This window comes from Volvox carteri (genome assembly GCF_000143455.1).
Source record: "Volvox carteri f. nagariensis unplaced genomic scaffold VOLCAscaffold_17, whole genome shotgun sequence".
Lineage (NCBI taxonomy): Eukaryota > Viridiplantae > Chlorophyta > Chlorophyceae > Chlamydomonadales > Volvocaceae > Volvox > Volvox carteri.
In genome coordinates, this window is record NW_003307560.1 from 1,673,697 (window position 1) to 1,693,973 (window position 20,277).

At 56.8% G+C, this 20,277-nt stretch overlaps 3 protein-coding genes across 3 annotated transcripts in view; 1 reads left to right on the forward strand and 2 right to left on the reverse strand.

Moving 5' to 3' along the window:
- The window catches only part of VOLCADRAFT_90621 (uncharacterized protein), a gene marked incomplete at both ends in the record, with an annotated part of 7,346 nt that extends 3,666 nt beyond the window's left edge, over positions 1-3,680 (reverse strand). Inside the window, 4 exons of the mRNA XM_002950178.1 lie at positions 505-1,328; positions 1,564-2,789; positions 3,022-3,029; positions 3,675-3,680. Coding sequence (XP_002950224.1) covers positions 505-1,328; positions 1,564-2,789; positions 3,022-3,029; positions 3,675-3,680 — 2,064 coding nt within the window. The remainder of the gene's footprint in view (positions 1-504; positions 1,329-1,563; positions 2,790-3,021; positions 3,030-3,674) is intronic.
- Positions 3,681-9,145: 5,465 nt separating this feature from the next.
- VOLCADRAFT_74529 (uncharacterized protein) lies at positions 9,146-15,650 on the forward strand. Its single transcript, XM_002950069.1, has 9 exons — positions 9,146-9,651; positions 9,791-9,931; positions 10,049-10,205; positions 10,703-10,820; positions 12,621-12,747; positions 13,134-13,286; positions 13,937-14,035; positions 14,334-14,596; positions 15,076-15,650. Exons 1-9 carry the CDS (start codon positions 9,169-9,171, stop codon positions 15,200-15,202), a joined length of 1,668 nt encoding a protein of 555 aa, XP_002950115.1. The 5' UTR covers positions 9,146-9,168; the 3' UTR covers positions 15,203-15,650.
- A 775-nt stretch (positions 15,651-16,425) lies between these two features.
- VOLCADRAFT_90623 (uncharacterized protein) lies at positions 16,426-19,919 on the reverse strand (the record flags this gene model as incomplete). Its single annotated transcript, XM_002950179.1, has 8 exons — positions 16,426-16,589; positions 16,809-16,897; positions 17,160-17,439; positions 18,045-18,195; positions 18,382-18,626; positions 18,912-18,967; positions 19,451-19,623; positions 19,818-19,919. The coding sequence occupies 8 exons, from the start codon at positions 19,917-19,919 to the stop codon at positions 16,426-16,428; spliced, it is 1,260 nt and encodes a 419-aa protein (XP_002950225.1).
- Positions 19,920-20,277: the final 358 nt, after the last annotated feature.

A 20,277-nucleotide genomic window follows, 5' to 3' on the forward strand; every position in this document is an offset into this window, starting at 1 on the left:
GCGGCGCCGCCCTCGCGCCGCCACCACTCCTCCCCCAGCGGCTCCGATGCCGCCAGACCTGCGGCCTGGTTGCGGCAGCGGCTGCTGCTGCTGCTGCCGGATGTCGCCAGCACGTGCTGGCGGGGCGTCCCAGTCGACTACGGCAATGCCGTGCTGCTGCAGCTGGTCATGCTGCTGCCTGATGAGGATCGCCCGCCGCAGCAGCTCCTGGGTGTGCGACTGCGGGTTGTAGCCGACACCGCCGCCGGCAGCGGCGGCAGCGGCTCCCAGCGCCAGGCCTTGTACGGAGTGCAAAGGATAGTGCTGGTACTGCTGCTGCTGTTGCTGCTGCTGTAACTGCTGCTCTCGCGCCCTTTCCAACTGAGCCTGCTGCGCCCGCTGCTGGTGCTGCTGGTGTGCGCGCTGCAGGAAGTGGTTCTGAGCCGCCGCGGCGCCTGGCCCCAGCCCCTGGCGCCCCGGGTGGTGCTGTTGCTGTTGCTGCTCCCTGGACCGCTGCCGCTGCACCATGCGTACGAACTCCGACCAGCTAAGCGCGAGGACCTGTACCTCATGGGTCGGGGAGTTGGCGGAGGCGAGGATCTCGTCGTACAGCAGCGGCGAGCAGTACACCGACGTGCGCGGCCGCCGCGGCACCGGTCCAAATAACGCCTCGTCCTCCGCCAGGTCCTCGGGAAAGCCTCCACCTCCGCCTCCGCCGCCAGCAATCCCCGTGATTCCCGGCCGACCATCGTCCACGCGGTACGGCCCGTTGCGGCGCCCGGGCGCAACGCCCTCCTCGTCCCACTCACACCCGTCCTCATCTCTCGGCTCGGCGGGGCCGTACCGCCCGGCGCCTGGGCGGCCCCTGCCACTGCCGGTTCTCAACGAGCCCCGGCTGGGACTGTCGGCCGCACCCCCACGGGTGAGGCCTCCCCCGCCGCCGCCGCCACGCGCGCCCAAGCTGCCGTAGCTGTCGGACGGACCCGCGGCGGCACGACGGGGGACTGCGGGCTGGCGGCGGCCGCCCTCCTGACCGCCGCCGCCGCCGCTGTCGCCGCCATTGTCCCCCCCCTCGTCCTGATCCGGCTCAGGTAAGGTCCCGCGGATGATACGCGGGCCCGTGCCGCCAATCCGCACGCCGCGGCCGCCGCCCCTGCCGCCACGGCGCAACCCCCCCACGGCGCCATCCCCCATCGGACCCCGTCCGCCTGCGGCCCGCCCCGATGCCGACGGCTCGCTGCGGGCTGCCGCTGCAGCGGCGCTTCCGCCTCCGCCCGCCCCGTTTCCGCCTCCGCCGCCGGTACGGGTGCTGCTAGGTAGACGGCCCCGGTCTGAGGCCCCACTTGGTCCTGTGGGCGCTCGGAGCGGGGCGGCCGATAACTCTAGTCATGTCATGTCACGTCGTGTCAGTGGCAGCGGAAAAGATGACGATGACGACGTGCCGGGCCACCACCTCAGGCTACACCGTACCTGCCTCTTCGCACGGCCTCCCTCCTTGTGTATGTATGTATATATGTATGCGTGTATGTGTGATACATGCTGTATGTATCTCAAGACACGAGATGAGCTTCTGCCGGCCCTTACCTGCTGCGCCCGCTGCCGTACCCTTGGGGGCTTTAGGCGCCGCCGCTGGTGCCGCCGCCGCCACACCGGCAGCCCCCGCTCCTCCCGCATGTGCCCCCCCTGCTCCAGCTCCAGGGCCGCTGTTCATCAATAGCTCCAGCGCGTCAGCGGCCAGAAACAGCTCCTCCTCAGCGGACTGCCGCCCCCGACGCCCCGGTACTGCTGTCCCGGAGGGGCCCCCGGCCGGGGCCCCTCCTTGTGGCCGCTGATCGCCCGCCCGCTCCTTGCCCGCGGACCTGGCTCTGCTGCCAACCCCTCCACCGCCGCCCGCGCCGCCGCCACTCCCGGCAGGTACCTCCGCTGGCCCCCCCCGGCCGGGGCCGCTCTCCTGCTGGCTCTCACTACGCGCTGACTGCTGCTGCTGTTGTTGTTGTTGTTGTAGTTGTTGCGGCGGCAAGATGCCCCCGGCAATGGCCTTGCGCACGTCGACCTGTGAGGGGGTCCTGGTGGCCCGAGCCTGCCGCACGTATTGGTGCTGTGGTTGGGGCGGCGGCGAGTCGATCCCCGGCTTGGATTCGCCCGCGGCCGCCGGCGGCTTGTCCAGGGTTTGTGTGGAGGGGCCGGCGCCGGCGCCGGCGCCGGAAGAGTCCTGTGGCGGCGGCTTCTGTGCCGGTGGCTCGCCGCCTGGGCGTGTGAGTGCAGGCTGCGCTTTTGCTGCAGGGGCCGCATCATCGGAGCCATTTTCAGTGGCCGGTGGTTCGCCAGAGGAGCCATCCTGAGCCTTTTGCTGTTGGTGCTGTTGGTGCTGCTGGTGCTGTTGCTGTAGAAGTTGCTGGTGTAACAGCAGCTCGTGCTGTATGCGGCCCACGTTGCGGGGGTCAACGTTCCTTAGGAGCCACTCAAGCGGTGGCTGCTCTTGTTGCATGGCAGACCCCATGCGCATGCTGACTAGGCTGTTGTTGCCCAGTTTGGGTTGTTCTCCAGCTAGGGGTCTTTGCTTGCTGTGCGCTGCGGTGACCTCGCCTGAGCCAGACGGCAATCCCTGGGCCTGATGTTCGTGGTCTTTATGGCCCCCCTCACCGTCACGGGGCATACCGTGGGGCCTCGCGTCTGGCTCCTCGGCTGTGCGCGAAGACCTCTCTGCCGCAGCAGCCGTAGGAGCACGGCCGCGATGGCCGGGCTGCTTTGTTGGAGGGCTGTAACGTCTAAGGACAATGTCCATGCGCAGCAAGCTGTTTAGTCGTTGGCTGCGTTGGCGCTGGTGCGAACGGCACGGCGGTCAAGGTTGAACGAGGCACTCGTAAGAGGCTCGAAATCAACCTGTAAGTGGCCCCAGAAAAAAATAGGTATATGAAGGCGGGCTGGCGATCAACGGTAAGAAGAGGAGCACAAGCGGCAGAAACAGAGTTCAAGTTTACCTAAAACAAGAAAGTCAGATTAGGTGAGCTGCCAGTTACTGACTTGGTCACTTAAACTCACGCATGGACCTGCAAGCATGACGTAAAAGAGGGCAGAAAGGGTGAGGACTCGTTAGGGAGGATCGCCGGACATCATCGGCCTTGTTTACCCTCCGGACGGGACAACCACAGTGACCTTTCCGAGGCGTTAGAAAAGCGTTTACCTTCGTCCTATATGATTATCAATAGTCATCGCGAGCTCTACTGGCAGTCTTGGAGACGGCGTTGAGACTGCTAAGGCGTTGTCGCATTCACAGTAATCAAGCACAGGACCTCAATTGCTAGGATTATATCCTCCTGTCCAGCAATACTACGGGAAGGCACAGTAAGAGTGAATTCAGCTTTGTGGAAAGGTCTACGACGAGAGGCTGGCAAAATGTTTCCCGATATTGCACGAATTGCTGCAGGCCTTGAGGTATAAAGTATAAATTCAGCTCTTCTAGTGTGCCGCAGCTTTCCCCTAGGTCGAGGTACGGGCCCTTTGCGAGCACACCGGTCATTTAGGGCGTCGCCCTGATTCCATAGCAGGCTACGACGTCAGATTTTTAGGTGTGGCATTTATGCTTAAAATATTAGACTTTGTGCCGATGCTATACGTTTTCCCGCGAATTGAGTCGGTCGAAACTATCGCTAACTGCGCAAATTGCTTTCGAGGTTTCTCATATACACGCGCACCGGCATGTTATGATATTTCGGCACAATAATGTCACAGCTACCATGAGATTCACAGGCGTGTGCATGGTTTCCGTGCGTTATGCGACATTTGCATGGTCTGGTCTTATGCATCGCCGTCCCAGATAAGCCATTCAGACCGACAACTGAATGCAAGTTACCAATGGACTGCAAGGAATATATTTTTAGTCAAGTGGTCGCTGACTGAAGACGGACCGGCCCCTGGCCGGTTTAAGGGTAGGACTTTGCATGTTTATGCACCTGTGCTTAAATAAATGAATGAGGGCAAATTTATGCATTTTAAACAATCTTTTCAAAGACAATATGCATCAGATAGGGCTGTCGCGATCGCCTCGATACGCAACCCGACCTCCGGGCACTGGCCTACACTGGGAGTGGGACCGCCTAGCCGGAACGAACGGGATCGATGCTTCATAACGTTTTAAACCTGGATACATTAATCCAGAGCTGCCAACTGCGAATTGCTCCTACGGCAATGAGAGATTGGGTGCCCGTGTTAGCTGTCAAGCGTTCGTGCGTGTATCCCTGCAACGCTGCGACGAGCAAAGTTCTTTCATCGCATATGTCCGTACAATAAATTGTTGATATCAGACAAAAACTCTCTGTTAGTTTATCTTTACTGAGAAACTTTACAAAGTCAAGCAGGAGGTTGCCTCCGCACTTCCCGCTGGCTTCTGTTTTTCGGGGCCGTTTCCATCGCTATGATAGATAACACTAAGTTAATGGAACGTTTCCAGCCATATACTACCACCAGGAGCTACCTACGACTGTGGCGCGTCTGCTTGGTTGCTCGCGCCTCCGTTATTGCCGTCATGCCCCTTATACGTCGCGAAGGCCCGCGATGGAGCGTATCTCCCCCGTCCGCCGCGTTGAAGCCGCTGAGCTGCCGCCCTCCGCCAACAAAATAACAGCAATAATCCAAACGCGACAACATTTGACGCCCCATGAACGGAATCAAGGGGTCTGTGTAGCGTCGTAGTTTGTACGACGCTGGCACGACGCAATATAATTGCGGCAAAGCACCTGTGGCGCCAGCTTTTAATGATGAAGTCTGAAGTAGATTTGATGATAATTAAAAAATCTATTTTTAGTTGCAGCCAGAAGTATGTATGAGTCGCCAATCATTAGCCACGCGGAACGCTGTCCTCTACAACATTGGGCCGGCTGTGGGAAGCTTCAGGAGCGGCAATGCCGGTAGCGGAATTTTTGAAAAGGAGCATCTTCAGTACTGTGCACCTTTCTTTCACAGGCAGTGGGTCACGCCCGGTCATGTCATGCATGTCGGTAATAAGGGCCCTTTGGAGCTCTCGCAAGGGTGCCATATCTCCCTTTGTGAACTTCACCCTTTTTATGGACGCTCGACTTCGTGTTACAACTTGTTTTATCCGCCCAGCTTGCTTTCACATATGGCTGCTGCTTACTAAGCATTTTGACCTGTTTTGACTATTTGGCTATCACAACATTATGTGCCAACGTCCCCTGCTCCCCACCACACGCGGTATTCTGCCTTCTCTCTCTCTCACTCACTCTCTCTCTCTCTCTCACACTCACTCTCTCTCTCACACACACACACACACAGCAGTGGCGCTTCTCATGGGGAGCGAATGATGTGGAACTCGGTTCCACGCCGTAAGGGGGGGAAACAGAATTCCTTCGCTGCTCGTTAAAGATATACCAGAGGGTTGCTAAGATTGGGGATTGGGGGCACGTACTAGTCAGGCGGGATGGGTAATAGGCTGACGACGTCAGGATTGGTTTTAGGGGCCACGGCAAGGATTAGGATTGCTACACTACTTTCAGGATGGGATTGCTGTCAAAATATGCAATCTTCTGGGTTTTATTGTTGCGCAACTCCACGCAACTCTGCGCATGGGACAAAATGTCGTAGTGCATAGGAGCAAATCTTGCGCAGATGTCCAAGTCAACTCAAAAGCATTCCAATCGGAACGCCTGGCTTCTCGGAGTGCTTGTCACAGGGCTTTGGCGTATCCAACGTGAAGTATTGGTGCCCGACTGTGCAGCTGACCAGCTGTGCAGGGGTTGAACCATCGGCTCACCCCTTCCTTCTTCATCATCAGCCCGCGTTCCCCGTGATGGACATTTTTACAGAACACCCTTGTTTGTCCTGTCATACTAACCACGGCCGGAGGGTATCACCCAGGGTTCGTCATCTGTCATCTGGGGGTGGGGTCCTGGCCGGCATCTGCCTTCCGCGCTCATTTAAGTATGAGGAAACAATATCTAACTAAGTTCACATGGTATCTAGATATCGCGGGGACCCCCCCTTGTCTCATCTAGCTGAGCCCCGAGCCTCATCTTGACCGCCTGACAACCCCCGTCAGCCGCATCTAGCTGTCCCGACGCCTCATCTAGCTGCCAGGAGAGGGGCCCCGCGCGCGCATCTGACTGAAAAGAAACATGTATTTAAACACCGTTTCATGTCCTCCTATATTCATTTGGTTGTAAGTTGACTGGCATGACGGGCGAGTATGAGACTCTGTAAGCGTTTTTTGCGAGAAGCAACGCGCGCATCTCAGTACATAAGGAAGCGTAACTAGATAAATGTAGAGCACCCAAATCGCATATCGAGATATGCCATACATTCATCCAGGTGAAATTCCGGACCCCGCGAACCCTCATCTGGCAGCCACCGAGCCTCATCTAGCTGTCCCGAAGGCGGCCGAGCTGCCGTCTTTTCTCATTCAGCTGGCCAGAGAACCCCCCTTCAACTTCACTTAGATACTGAGGGACTGACACTTAGATATAAAAGGACCCCCTTGTCGCGATATTTAAATGCCGTTGCGCTGGTAGCTTGCGCCAGGACCCCAGCCTCATCTTCCCGCTGTTCATACCCTCCTCCACGGCATCACGATTTGTTGTTGTGGCCAACCATCCAACATAACAATCCTTCCTCCGTTAGGATGCGCTATGTGCATTGACAGCCAGTGTGCAAACAGATACATAGACGTCAGTGCTGCGAGTTCCTAAGCAGCCTCCCTCGCTTGAGATCCGCTTCAAAGAGCGGTTATCGCTTCGGTCTGCTTCTTAATGAATACAGCCGGCAGCTCCCTATGATTGCAATCCTCCTGCGAAATTTTACGGGTGTTTTATGTGTAATGTACAGGACTCCGTTTTTTTATACTTTCTGGCCAGCCCAACCTGGTTAACAGTTACACCCACCTCAAAAAGGATGAGCCACGTTGCAGGATCAGGTTTACAGCACCTGTGTAATGATTAGGTTTGCAGCTGGCAGGCATCTCAGGATGAGGGTTGTGGCACCAGCTCAAGGGATGGGGATGGGACCCTGGCTGACAGCTTTCGGATCTGAAAACAGCTGCAGGATGGGGATGACCACGGTTTAAGGGATTGGGGATGGGACCCTGGCTGGCAGGATGGGATTGGGGCCCAGCTGTAGGATGAGGATGAGAAGCCTGTCAGAGGGATGGGATTATGACGGGCCCTTAAGATGGGGAATGGGGGACGGTTGCCCCTGCCGAGGCTGGGAGGATGGCTGACCAGTACCCCCACTTTGGCTCCCCGAAGGGAATACCATCCCCACAGGCGTATTTTAACGTATTATTAAAATACGACACCCCAGGATTGGGGATTGGACCCCCTTTGCAGGGACCCCTCTGTATGTACTGCGCCTCGCTTTCCCTAGTCGCCGCTTTATCCTTGATAGGACTTTTTTGCATCTTAGCACTCCCATGAGGCTTTTCCTGTGTCGACCTGTAGTTGATGGGTCCAGTGGCGCACGGAACTCACGGAAAGGCACTCTCTATGACGTCCTTCACCCCCTCAGCCAGCCCTCCCACGCTATCTTGCAAAGACAGCGAAGGTTACGGCTGTCTTCCGTTAATCAGGTCTGTTCTGGAACTTTCGTTACGCAACACGTGTTGTGCCCACCCGTACAGACACATCCTGCACAGCTGCGCAATCCCAGATGCTCTGAGCCGGCATCCCCTCCTTTTCATATCATGGCAGTACTCTATCATTAAGCATACCAGCAGAAGTAATAGAAAAGTTTTTTTCGGTATACAGCTTCACATGTGCTACTCTTGAATATGTGTCAATATATAAGTTTGAGTATATACCTTGCCGATATCCTTACAAGTACCAACATAATAAACATCCTGTGCTCCAAGATAACCGGGATGTTCGGTCATCGCCGCATCACATGGGCCTCAAACGTCAGAATGGTGCCTCTGGGGGCGAAAGAGACTTAGCCACTGCAATGCCTGCACGTCACTGCTGCGGGCTCAGTTGTTCCGTGCCTCGCAGTCAGGGAGTCTCCCTTGTTTGCAGCCAAGTCCCCCAACGAGTGTCGCCCAACCATTAGCATCCCGAGACCCGCAAAAACGTCAGAATGGTGCCTCTGGGGGCGAAAGAGACTTAGCCACTGCAATGCCTGCACGTCACTGCTGCGGGCTCAGTTGTTCCGTGCCTCGCAGTCAGGGAGTCTCCCTTGTTTGCAGCCAAGTCCCCCAACGAGTGTCGCCCAACCATTAGCATCCCGAGACCCGCAAAAACGACATGCAAACGACTGCAAAATGCGAGAGGTTCCATGTCCCCTCACAAACACTGTCACCCGCCTAGGGGCCGACTTATGTCTTCTTTTTGTTGGTTTGTTGCCCTGGTGCCCCCCTGGTTTATCCCCAAATAAGGGGAAATTAACGAAATCAGAAGAGTTATGGGTTTGGTGCCCCGGCCGTTTGGAACACGGCAAGTTGTCCAGTCCGGAGGGAAGAATACAGCTGCTGCGCTGCTGCAGCAGATCTCAGCTGCTTCAAGGGACGGAGCTTATTAGTAACAGTAGCCCCTGTTAAATAGCGTGCTTGGCAGGATATCACGTTAACCAGCAACGCCGCAAGCACAGCCTTGAAGGAGCGACATTGTCACAGCTGGATCCCCCTACTGCGCACTTTGGATTCTGAAGCAGCATATGCTGACGCGAACCCTTACAATGGAGAAGCGATGTAAATTGTGACGGCGCCATTCCTATCCATGGCACCTGGGAGGTCACCCAAGCTCGAAGAAACTTGCACCACATAGAACCCTTGCGCAAATTGCATATGCGACTGTGGCGTGTATCACCACTCCTTACCTCGATTAGAACCTTTTTCTTCCGTTTATTTCACGCAACCACTATGACATACAGCAAGGTAACATAACACAAGCCTCCCTATGCATCCAAACCGTCCATGAACAAGTAGTGAATGTGACCAGGTCTGATCCGATCATCCATACTAAGTCTTACAATAATTACAAGTTTGAGTGTCTTTCAGGAAATGTTTCTCCTATGCATCAGCATACGAAAGACTATGTGGGTCTACGAATTATTATATATACATGGCTCATAAATTGACGTTCAGGAGGAGGATTAACCGCAAGCTGGTTTCGGGGCTGGCGCCGCCGATCCAGGTATTACCCCTTTCACACGCACATGAGATTCCCTTTTACTAAATTGTAGACGAAAATGCAGCTCCTGAACAGCAAGACCCGTGTCCTGAGTGGATCGCGCCCGTCTGCGGCCGTGAAGGCCGTCCGGGTCGCCCAACCCAGCCGGCGCCATGCCGTCGGCGTCGCTGCCGCCGTAGCTCTGGATTTCGACACGAAGGTGTTTAACAAGGAGTTGGCGAAGTTTGCTGATACTGAGGAGTACATCGTGCGTGGTGGACGCGACAAGTACCCGCTCCTGAAGGACGCCTTTAAGGGCATTAAGAAGATTGGCGTCATTGGCTGGGGCTCTCAGGCGCCTGCTCAAGCTCAGAACCTGCGCGACTCTATTGCTGAGGCTGGTGTTGACATTAAGGTTGCGATCGGTCTGCGCCCTGACTCTCCTTCGTGGGCCGAGGCGGAGGCATGCAACTTCAGCAAGGCGAATGGCACTCTGGGGGAGGTCTTCGACGTGATTGCGGACTCAGACCTGGTTGTCCTGCTGATTTCAGACGGTGCCCAGGTAATAATTATCACCTATAGAATGCTGCGCGCAAATTTCCATACCATGACATTCCTGGCGGCCGAGAAATGTCCTTCAGTTGCATTTGCAAAGCTCCCCGACCACCTTCCTTTCAGAAAGCTCATGTTCGTTTGTGTAGGCTAAGCTGTACCCGCGCGTCCTCGCGGCGATGAAGCCGGGCGCCACGCTGGGTCTGAGCCATGGCTTCCTTCTTGGTGTGATGCGTAACGACGGCGTGGACTTCCGCAAGGACATCAACGTGGTGCTTGTTGCCCCCAAGGTAGGAGCAACTCTAACCCTGAGGGCAGCAGCTAAATGTATCAAATTGCCTTGGGTGTGCCCACACCGGATCGGGTGGCATGCAAGCTAACCGGCCCGCGTACTGGATGACGTGCAGGGGATGGGCCCGTCTGTGCGCCGCTTATACGAGCAGGGCAAGTCGGTTAACGGTGCCGGCATCAACTGCTCGTTTGCGATCCACCAAGATGCTACGGGCAACGCTGCCGACATCGCCATCGGTTGGGCCGTTGCCGTCGGTGCCCCATTCGCCTTCCGTAAGTCACCGCGCCACCGCGTCATCGCGTATTGGGTTTCTGCCTTCCCGTTGGGTTCTTTTTTTGCAGGGCCCCGCATAACACGGGTGCTGTCGAAGTACAGCGACCCAAATCCTCTGGCTACCCAAATGCAACGACTTGACTGTCATTGATTGTGTGTTGTGTGTTTTAAATATTCGCGGTGATGCCAGCAAAAGGACAACAAAAGGCTGTGCACCAACAGTCCTTCCTTCCATCATCCATTCCTTCCTGTGTTCACCAACCAGTCCGTAACTTGCTTGGATGACGAAACAAACAATATGGAAAACAGGGTTTGTGGATGGTGTGGTGTTCGGAAGTGTTTTGGGCCTTCCGAAGTTTCCACCGTGTGCTGAAGCCGCCCCTTCCCCTGTACTCTTCAACGCGTTACTGCTTCCCTTGTTACTACTATTACTACTACTAGTGCGTTGTGAGGGCCTTACCTTGGGCAACCCCCTCGGCCTTTCCTTTCCCCACAGCCACGACACTGGAGAGCGAGTACAAGTCGGACATTTACGGCGAGCGCTGCGTGCTGCTGGGTGCTGTGCACGGCATTGTGGAGGCGCTGTTCCGCCGCTACACTCGCCAGGGCATGAGGTGGGGCAGGGCTGTGTGTATGTATGTATGTATGGGTTCGTCTACAGCTTAGCCTGGAAAGGGGGAAAATCAATCTGAGAGGGAGCTCACCTGGGGGGTTGACATGGGGGAAAGGTGCGGTTTGTTTCACATGGCGGAAGGGCGTTGGTTGTATCGCTGGTTTGAGGAAGATGTGTGGATGTGGATTATGGTGGACATCAGCATGTACAGACCCAGCAGCACCAGCAGCAGATGGAGGACGAATGGCTCAAGGCGAAAGGCCATCCAAGGATTTGGTGCAAAACCGCCCACAGCCGGCGGCCACACATAGCTGCCCGGGACAGCTTCCCACATTGTGGCGTCCAGCATCCAGTTTAGAACAACGGGGCGGCCAAGAGCACTAGGTGGTCGTGATTGTGGCGGGCGCGGTGGCGATGAAATGCTTGGACGATGGAATGGCGTGTTGACTTGGCTCCCGGGGTGTAGCCCCAAGCTGCGTACTGTCAATCGGCCCTGCTGCCCCTGCTGCCGTGGGGGTGTGTGCTAACCCAAAGCGCGGTCGTCCTGGGGGCGCTGTTGGTCACAGCAGCAGGAGGCCACAGCAGCAGGAGGCCTTGCAAGGGGGGGTCTTGCGTGCACGCGGCCATGTGCCTCGGCTGCAGAAGGACTAGCAGCAGCTACAGCAGCCTCACACAGGGGGTCGAAATGAATGTGAGGCCGAACGGGAGGGTCGAAGCTGTGGATTCACGAGGGATAAGTTTGGGCTGGGATAAGGTTGGATGCGTGGCTGGGGGCACACAATGTTCCCCCTTGTTTGCTCCTTCTGGGAGTTAAGGTGTGCGTGGGTTGTGGGGTGGGGGTGGGTGGAGAGGATTTAAGACAAACCAACCGATGATTGAAGCAGTGTATTTTGTCGTGTATATGTGTGTATGTGGGGGCCCAGGTCTCAACATATATGTATAGAGTCTGTGGGGGCTGTGGACGACTGTGTGTAGCGTTGTTCGTTGTGTAGCCGTTGTTGCTCCTGCCGGTGTGGGAGGTGATGTGGGTTTCCGGTGTGTGTGTGTGTCGGTTCCTAGGGCCTGTATGGGGCCCTAGCGTTGATGCAGTTTAAAGAAGGCAACACGTCGGGTGTTATCCAGTTCCAGTGGTGCACAGCAGCAGTGTGCGCGGTTCAGTTCTAGTAGCGCGCAGCATCTTTGCTCGGGTGTGTAGCAGCATTGCTCGGGTGTGCTGCTACGAGGGTGTGCTGCTACGAGCCAAACAATTAGATTGTTCTTTTGGTGACGTTTGCGCCACTAGCTAATTGAGCTAAATCGGCGTTCGTGGTGTTGCGACTGGGCCGTAAATGCCCTGCATCGAGTCGTAATCTAGCCGTCTTGGCCTTGTGTGGCGCCCTTGTGTTGTATACGTTGCATCAGGCGACAGTTCCAATCCACAAGCTGTTGTACAGCTGCTCCGTACATGGACGTTGGCTGGCACGCCTTTGTTGGGGTGGTCTGTATGTCTGGTCATTTCATTGCGCATAATGCCCCCTTCCTGCACGACCCGGGGTGATGGGGCTGTTGTTGTGTATTGGGCCCTGTGATGCGACCCGTAATTGGCCCGGGCCGCAGGGGCGTGATGGTGGTGGCGATGATGGTGGTGGGTTGTCTCCTCTTTGGAGCTCTGTCGTTCTGACGTCAGGTTTAGGTGCACGCGTCTGCTCTCTCTCACTCAAATATTACGTGTGCCAAGTGTGAACAAAATTCGGAAATTTCGTGAAACCCCTTTTGCCGCGTGTGTGTTCCACCCTATCGTACTTCTGGTCACTTCCCCCAGCGATGAGGAAGCGTTCAAGCAGAGCGTCGAGTCCATCACTGGTCCAATCTCCAGGACCATCTCCACCAAGGGCATGCTGGCCGTGTACGAGTCCTTCAACGCGGAAGACAAGAAGATCTTTGAGCAGGTGGGCAAGGGGGAGGGGCGAGGCAAATGGAGACCATGAAGCCTTTTTGGAGAAATATTTTGGTTGATTTACCAGAGATCTCTCACCGGGTTAGATACTATTTTCCTAAATCTTGAGCAAAGCAAAGGCAAAGCAAGGGGGACGTACCTGTACCTGTACCTTGGAGGGTTAGGCGCCATAACCGTCCCCAGGCAGGTAGCGGCGCCGAGGGGGCGCATGGAACATTCATTATTTCCACTCCCACGCAGTCAAAAATGCGGTGCCGTTGTTCAGGCGACGCCGTTTTCAGACACGTTGCAATAGCTACAAGCTGTACACAGCCATGTTGTCAGACGCAAGTAGCAAAGTGACTGATCGCGTGTTGTGATGATGTTTGTGCCACACAGGCCTACAGCCTGTCCTACAAGCCCGCTCTGGACATCTGCTTTGAGATCTACGAGGATGTGGCCAGCGGCAACGAGATCCGTTCCGTAGTTCAGGCAGTGAGCCGCTTCGACCGCTTCCCCATGGGCAAGATTGATCAAACCTATATGTGGAAGGTGCGTGTGTTAGTTCGGTTTGGTACGCATCAAATCTGGTAAAAGTGTGGAGGCAGGGAGGGCAAGGGATGGGATCACCGATTGGCTTTTTGTGTGTCGTTTCAAACCGTGTGTGACCGACCATGTGCATGTCGTGAAGCGGTCTGAGGTCAGTCTAGTGCAGTGCAGCCGTTCAGGCGTGGGACAGGAACGCAGCATCCGGTCTGATGTTTTGCTTCGAACGAGGTAGATGGTAACATTACAACAGTTAGCAGGGCGCAATAAAATGACAGTTGGTGTGAGTGGTCGGGCCGTGTTAATTAGTTTATTAGTATATGTTGATTTTTATGTGCAGGCTGCAGAACAAATGATGAGGAATGTCAGAGCAAGTAGTGGTGGCTTGCTGTTGGTGAATTTGGGTACCGCGCTGCTGCACATGTGGTATATCCACCGTGATAGTCCTCGACGGCGACAAGTTCTGGTGCTGCTGTTTGCTTGTGGACCACTACCCGGGGCTCCCCCCGCGCACGGATGTCATCTGGGCCCTACCGCCCAACTCCCAATTGCTTGCTCGCTTTTGTTTTGCCCTGGGTGATCATTCTTAAAAAAATGATCTAAAAAAGTGCTACCCCCCCCCCCGGGCTCCGCCTTCAACGCCTGCAAAACCGCAGGTGGGTCAGCGTGTGCGCGCCCAGCGTGACGAGTCCAAGATCCCGCTGAACCCTTTCACTGCGGGCGTCTACGTGGCAGTCATGATGGCGACCGTCGAGGTGAGGAAGCGGAGCCGAAGTTTGGGTATGCGTATGTGTGTGTGTTGTGTACGTTGGGGGGGGGAGGAGAACAAGGGGCGGGCGACCTTCTCTATAGTTTACTTAAGAAGATTGCACCTGAAAGCGGCGTCGCCTTTTGCCCCTTTTTTAAAGAATATTATTTGATGCTTCTTCTTACCGTTCAATTCCTTTAATTCCCATCCAATGTTGATCCGCCATCGAGCTGCTGATGCGTGCCTTTGCCACGTACCTACCGCCACCAACCATTACCTCACATCACATCACACCCCCACCCCAGGTGCTCCGTGAGAAGGGTCACCCCTTCAGCGAGATCTGCAACGAGTCTATCATTGAGGCCGTGGACTCGCTCAACCCGTACATGCACGCCCGCGGTGTGGCGTTCATGGTCGATAACTGCTCGTACACGGCGCGCCTCGGCAGCCGCAAATGGGCCCCGCGCTTCGACTACATTGTCGAGCAGCAGGCGTTTGTGGCGGTGGACGCCGGCGTCCCCACGGACGCTGAGGTCATGCGGGAGTTCCTTTCGCACCCTGTGCACCGGTGAGAGAACTGGGTTGACGTTAACTTGGTGGGAGATGTTTGGTGGTTAGGTGAAGTGGGTTGCAGTTTGGGTGTGAGTAGTAGTAGGAGGAGGTTGCACGACAGAAGCGCCTTTTGAAAAGGGCTGAGTCGAGTGTTCCGGGTAAAGTACACGATTTGTTTTTTCTTTTTTGCGCCAGTTTTTCTCCTCTGCTGGGTCAGTCGTTGCTGGATAATAATCTCCCTAGATGGTCAGGACGATGCAACTTCCAAGAGAGAGCTCAACCAGAAGGGCTTTGAGTCGTCGGTGTGTACTAATGCCTGGCTTCGGCCTTTCTTAACATTATCTGCTCTCATCGTCACTTTTTTTATTCTTCGCTCTTTTTAGATTCCGAGGCTTCATCTAGAGGTTACTTCGAGAACCTGTTAGCACCCCGCTCTGCCTAACCGCCTTGACGATTGCTACTAACGTTACGACTGCTTCTGCTAACACTGTGCAGCGCTCTGGAGACATGTTCCAGCATGCGCCCCTCGGTCGACATTTCGGTGGGCGGCGACAGCAGCACTGTGGGTGTCGGCGCGGGCGCTGCAAGGACGGAGTTCCGCTCCACCGCGGCCAAGGTCTAGACAGCTGGGCGTCCAGTACTGTCATGCTGACGGGGTGGTCCAAGTGGTCCAGTCCCAACGACGGTTTCTCGACGGGGGGCCTAAACGCGCAGCAGCAGCGGGGAGAGGCCGCTGAGCGGCACCTAGACCCAGATTGTTTGCTCCGGTCCGCCTTTGCTGCTGCTGCTGCTGCTGTGCTGCATGTGGTTCTCCAGGCGGATCGTATGTCGAGACGTGTGTTTGTTGTGGAGTGCGGGGCGGATGTAAGGTGGTTGGGTGTGGCGCGGCCGCCGATGAAGTGCTCAGAGCGGTTGGGCGCTGCCGGCCGCCAGCTATAAGCCCCCTGGGCAGGAGTCGGCGGCTTTGTGCGCGTGGTGGTGGTTCTGTTCGGGTTGTGTCCGGGTGGTCTCAATCGGGGACATAATAATTTGCCTCTGCTTGGGTGACCACAACTGTAAGACGTCATGCGATTACGTGCTCGGCAGTCAGTCTTGGCAGCATCTTATAGTGGGTGGGAGTGCGCAGGGGCTTATTACGGCGCAGCGCAACGGAGTAACCACGACCGCACATGTCCATATGGTGCCCTTAAACATTGTGTGCTCCTGTTTTGCCCCAGTGAGGACACACAGCTGTGGGTGGTCGGTTGCTGCCTTCTGGAGTGCGAAGAGAGCAAAAGAACATCAGGCTGGCTTGAGCAATAGTGGTTTGTGGTTCAGGCTGGATGCGTGCTCGTCTCTGGCCTAATTTTCGTACTGCCCGCTGTGACGATGTGTGTATATGCCTCGGTCTAGCAAGGAGAAGCAAACTTAAAGGAGCTAGTCGCCGATTTCTCCAGTCCTCGAACTTTTCATCGCGCTCAGTAAATCGAACGGATTGGATACTGCAACCTTACGAACATATTTAGTCCAGTCCAAATCACCAGATTGCCTGGTCTCGGAAAGTTCTCATCTCGGAATTGTGACGTGCACTGCGCCACTGGGTAATCATTGCAGCCGTCAGAGTTTTGTCGGGCACAAGTGCGCGTGTTATCCAGCTACATCTGAAGCGCATATAGCGGAACCATAGAACTCCACCCGCGTCCGATTGCTTCCTTGCGCCGGGGAGCTCCTCCCGAATCTTCACACCATCACGTGTATGCACCGCGACACACGCTGCATCCATCACAAAAAATTGCCCCGTCCCGACACGACCCTCATGTGCCACGGCGGGAGCCGGACGGCCCGGACGTCCTTTGCCGCGCACCCTCACGCCCAGCGCCGCATGGCCCCCTCCTCTTCACCCTCCCCGTAGCCGCTGCTCCCTCGCCCCCGGCGCCGCAGCAGCCGTCGGCCCCGGCGCAGAAACGTGGGCGCCGCGAAGGCCGCCACCGACAGCAGCAGCACCAGCCCCAGGAAGCACATCGCCAGGCCTGTCCAGTTGCAGTTTGCAGTTGCAGCAGTGAGGTTACCAGGCTACCAGGCGAGCCAGTGTGGGGCGACTCAGCCCAGCCCGCACCATCACAGCAAAGCAGCTCCCGGTCAAGTGTCAGCACGAGGGGAAGCAGCAGCAGTAGCAGCAGTAGCAGCAACAGCAGCAACAGCAGCAGCAGTAAACAGCAGCAGCGCCCACCCACTCCACTACCACCCACCCACTGCGTGAAAGAGGATCTGCTGCTCCACTCCGGGGGCCAGTCGCCGGACCATGTCGCTCTCCCGGATGGCGGGGTCACTGGCGTGTCTGGAGAGAGAGCCAAGGGGGGGAGGGCCGCGGGGGAAGGGGAGGGGGCAAGGGAGGGCAGGGGAGGGGAGGGGGCAAGGGAAAAGAGGACATCGGCGACTTGTACAGAAAGCAATTACGGGAGGCGAAATTGGGAGGTTAGTGCAAACATGACAACCCCCGTTTCCCCTCGGAAAGAAAAGGTGGGAGACCTAAAAGACCTAAAAGCAGGGCCCAACATCTAAATCTCTCACACACACACACGCGTTCCCCCTCCCCGCACCTGACTGTCACAATCGTGGCATTGCGTGCGGACATCGGCAGGTACACCCGGCCATTGATGCTGTGCCGCCGCTCGTCCAGCCGTCGCCACTGCCCCGCCTCCCAGCCCCACTCCGGACCACAGCCCGGACCGCCCCCCGTGGAGTTGTCCACGGAGAAGGCCCCCGTGGCCGCGTTGCGAGCCACCTTGACGCACAGCCCCCACAGGTACTCATGTACGGAACATGTGTCGTCATCATGCCACACCCCGCGCTCGTCGTACATGCAGCGACCCTCGCCGCCTGAAGACCAAGTCGCGAGGTCGTACATGTCGGGGGGGTTTGAGGAGTTGGGGGATTGGGGGTTTGGGGGATTTGATGGGGTTGGGCGGATCTTTTATTGGTCCAGGAGCACCAGGTCAGGGCCGCAGTTCCCCACCCCCTCCGGTAGGTGCAGGGAAGAGGGGGAGAGTCGGGGCGCAGTGACGAGAGGTGCTCGAGGCTGCTGCTGCTGCTGCTGCTGCTGCTGCCGCAATCGTGTGCCATCGGTCCATCGCGGTGAACCTGACATCCGGTTCGATCCACCAATACTACTACCCCCACGGCCGCGGCCTGACTACGTTCCCGGCCACTTATTAGCTATTCTTTAACTTCAAGCTATCCAGCTATCCAGCTCTGACACCATAATAATAACTGACACCGCAAACCCGCTGGTAGGGAAGAAAACCTGCCCAAAGCTGGAGTTGACCCATCCCAAAGCTGCTCGAGGCGGCTCGAGGCTGCTGCTGCTGTTGCTGCTGGTGCTACTGGTGCTGCTGCTGCTGCTGCTACGTTAGGACCTTCGCAGCCTGCATGCATGCATCTAACCTAGCAAGGCTGTTGCAGCTGCCGAACGCAACGCAACGCACCTGCCGGTACCGTCCGTTCCCGCGTGAACACCACAGAGCCCAGATCCACCCGCCACTCCACCCCCGTGAGATGGTCTCGGCCGACCAGTGTCATGGCCGCCGGCCGCCGCAGCTCCGGACCCACGGGTCGCCACAGCCGGTTGTGCACGGCCTTGTGGCGGTCCAGAGGGGGCACATGCGCCGGGTGCAACAGCTCCAACAGACCCTCCAAACGAAACTCCAGGAGGGACGACTGCGCGGCGACCCGTCGCCTCCTCCGCCTCTTCCCCCTCCGCCTCCTTCTCCCTTGCCCTCCTCCTCCTCCTCCTTCTCCTTCTCCCCCTCCTTCTCCTTGCACCTCCCTGCCAGTGGCGGCAGCGGCGGCCGAGGTTCCTTCGTCCGTGGTTTCAATCGCCACTGCGACTGCTTCCTTCCCGTTCGAGTTGGAGTTGAATTTCGAGGTACCAGGGGGTACCAGGACGCGCTTCGATGGCCAGGATCTGGGCTGCAGCGGCAGCGGTTTGTCTAGCAGTCCATGCACGTGCAGCTCCCAGCTGGTGGCGGCGAAGCTGTCCCGGACTGGCCCCTCCCACTCTTGGAGGTCTGGGGGTTGGGGACGGGGGCGGGGAGGGCGGGGAGCAGGGAGGGCGGGGATTGCGGCCAGGTTGGGTGGGTGTGTGTGGGTCAGGGGAGTACGAAAGCGTCATCTGGGCCGTTCCCGGGGATGCGTGTTGAGGAGGAGGGCCATTTGGGAAGCTATTTTGTGTATGTGTATGTATGTGTGTATGTATGTGTGTATGTATGTGTGTGCATATATCGTTGTTGCGGGCCGCTCCTGCAAGGGATATGCATGCACATGTCTCATCAGGCACCGGGGAAGTCATTCACATGTTGGAAGGCGGAAGGCGGATGGTGATCGGAAGGTGGTTGTCGCTATGTGGTTACTGTGGGTGAGGTGAGGAGGCGTTGCGCCAGGAAATGAAGGCAAATGAAAGAAAGGAGGGGGCCTGGGGTGGCCCGAAGTGGGGCGCCGTGGCATATGGACAAAAGTGCCCCCTGGAGGCGGGGCCCTGCTATGTGTATGAATAATGACATGCAACTAAATCCACCTAACGGTGCCTAACTACCCTAACCGTGCGCACATGGTCCTCACAATAACGGGCAAAGCTCGTGCACTGAAGGGGATAAGGCCCCCTTTCAGACAGCCGCTGCCCGCCCACAACACACCACACCACACCACACCACGTTCCGATATGGCATCCGTAGCCCAGCATGCCCAGCAGAAGGGGATCGAGCCCCCGCGAAGTAATGATTTGCCCTCTTCCCAACCCAACGACGGCGCGCTCTGCATTCCATGTGGGGTGATTCCAGAATAACGTTTGACTCTTGACGCCTAAACCCTAAGTTATATCCCACCTACACCCCACCTACACATGAAGTACGCCTCCTGGATCTGCCGATGGAGATGGGCGTACTGGTTGCCGCGAACCAGGTAGACGCCTCCGAGTAGCAGCATCACCGCCACCCCCAAGAGGCTCCACGCACGGCCCTCCGTCATCTGATCTCCCTCGCTGCCGCCGCCGTCTGGCCATCCAACCCCCTGCAGATGAGAGGCGGCCCAGGGGATATGGGGGAGGGCAAAACGTCGGTGGTGATGGACCCTCGGTGGTGATTGCTCTGCTGGGGCGGCGACGGACATGTTGGGAAGGGCTTCATTCCCTAAGCACACATTCGTAAGATTTGTAGGTAGAAGGAAGTAATGCTGAACCAACCCTTGTAGACGAAAGTGCTTACCTTTTGGAATCTTCGTTTCGGCACCGCGCCGCAGTTGACCGGGCGTGGTTGCGTATCGACGAAGACGGTAGTCTGGTTGACATCAATGGGCCTCTGCCGCATGTTGGTACAACTAGACTCTATTTTGCCTTGTCGTCACAGGCGAAGACCCTGGCAAAGTTTTCTCTGCTGTGCTGTACAGGACGCGTTTTCCGAAACCGTGCTGTGGAGCGGTGAGACTACCCTTCCTGATAGATTAATCCTTCCAATTGTCTTTCTTTCCGTTCATGCTGTAGCTTGAAGTATGACAACCTACGTTTACCATATGATCAAACGAGCCCTTTGCGCGAACCGCATCACGTCAACATCCATCTGATTGTAGATCGGGTTGAATAGCCTCTTAATCATTTATAGGGACTGATGGTGATAACAATAATTAGGGCGCTCCATGTCGTCTAGGAACGTGTGCACGGAGCATTCT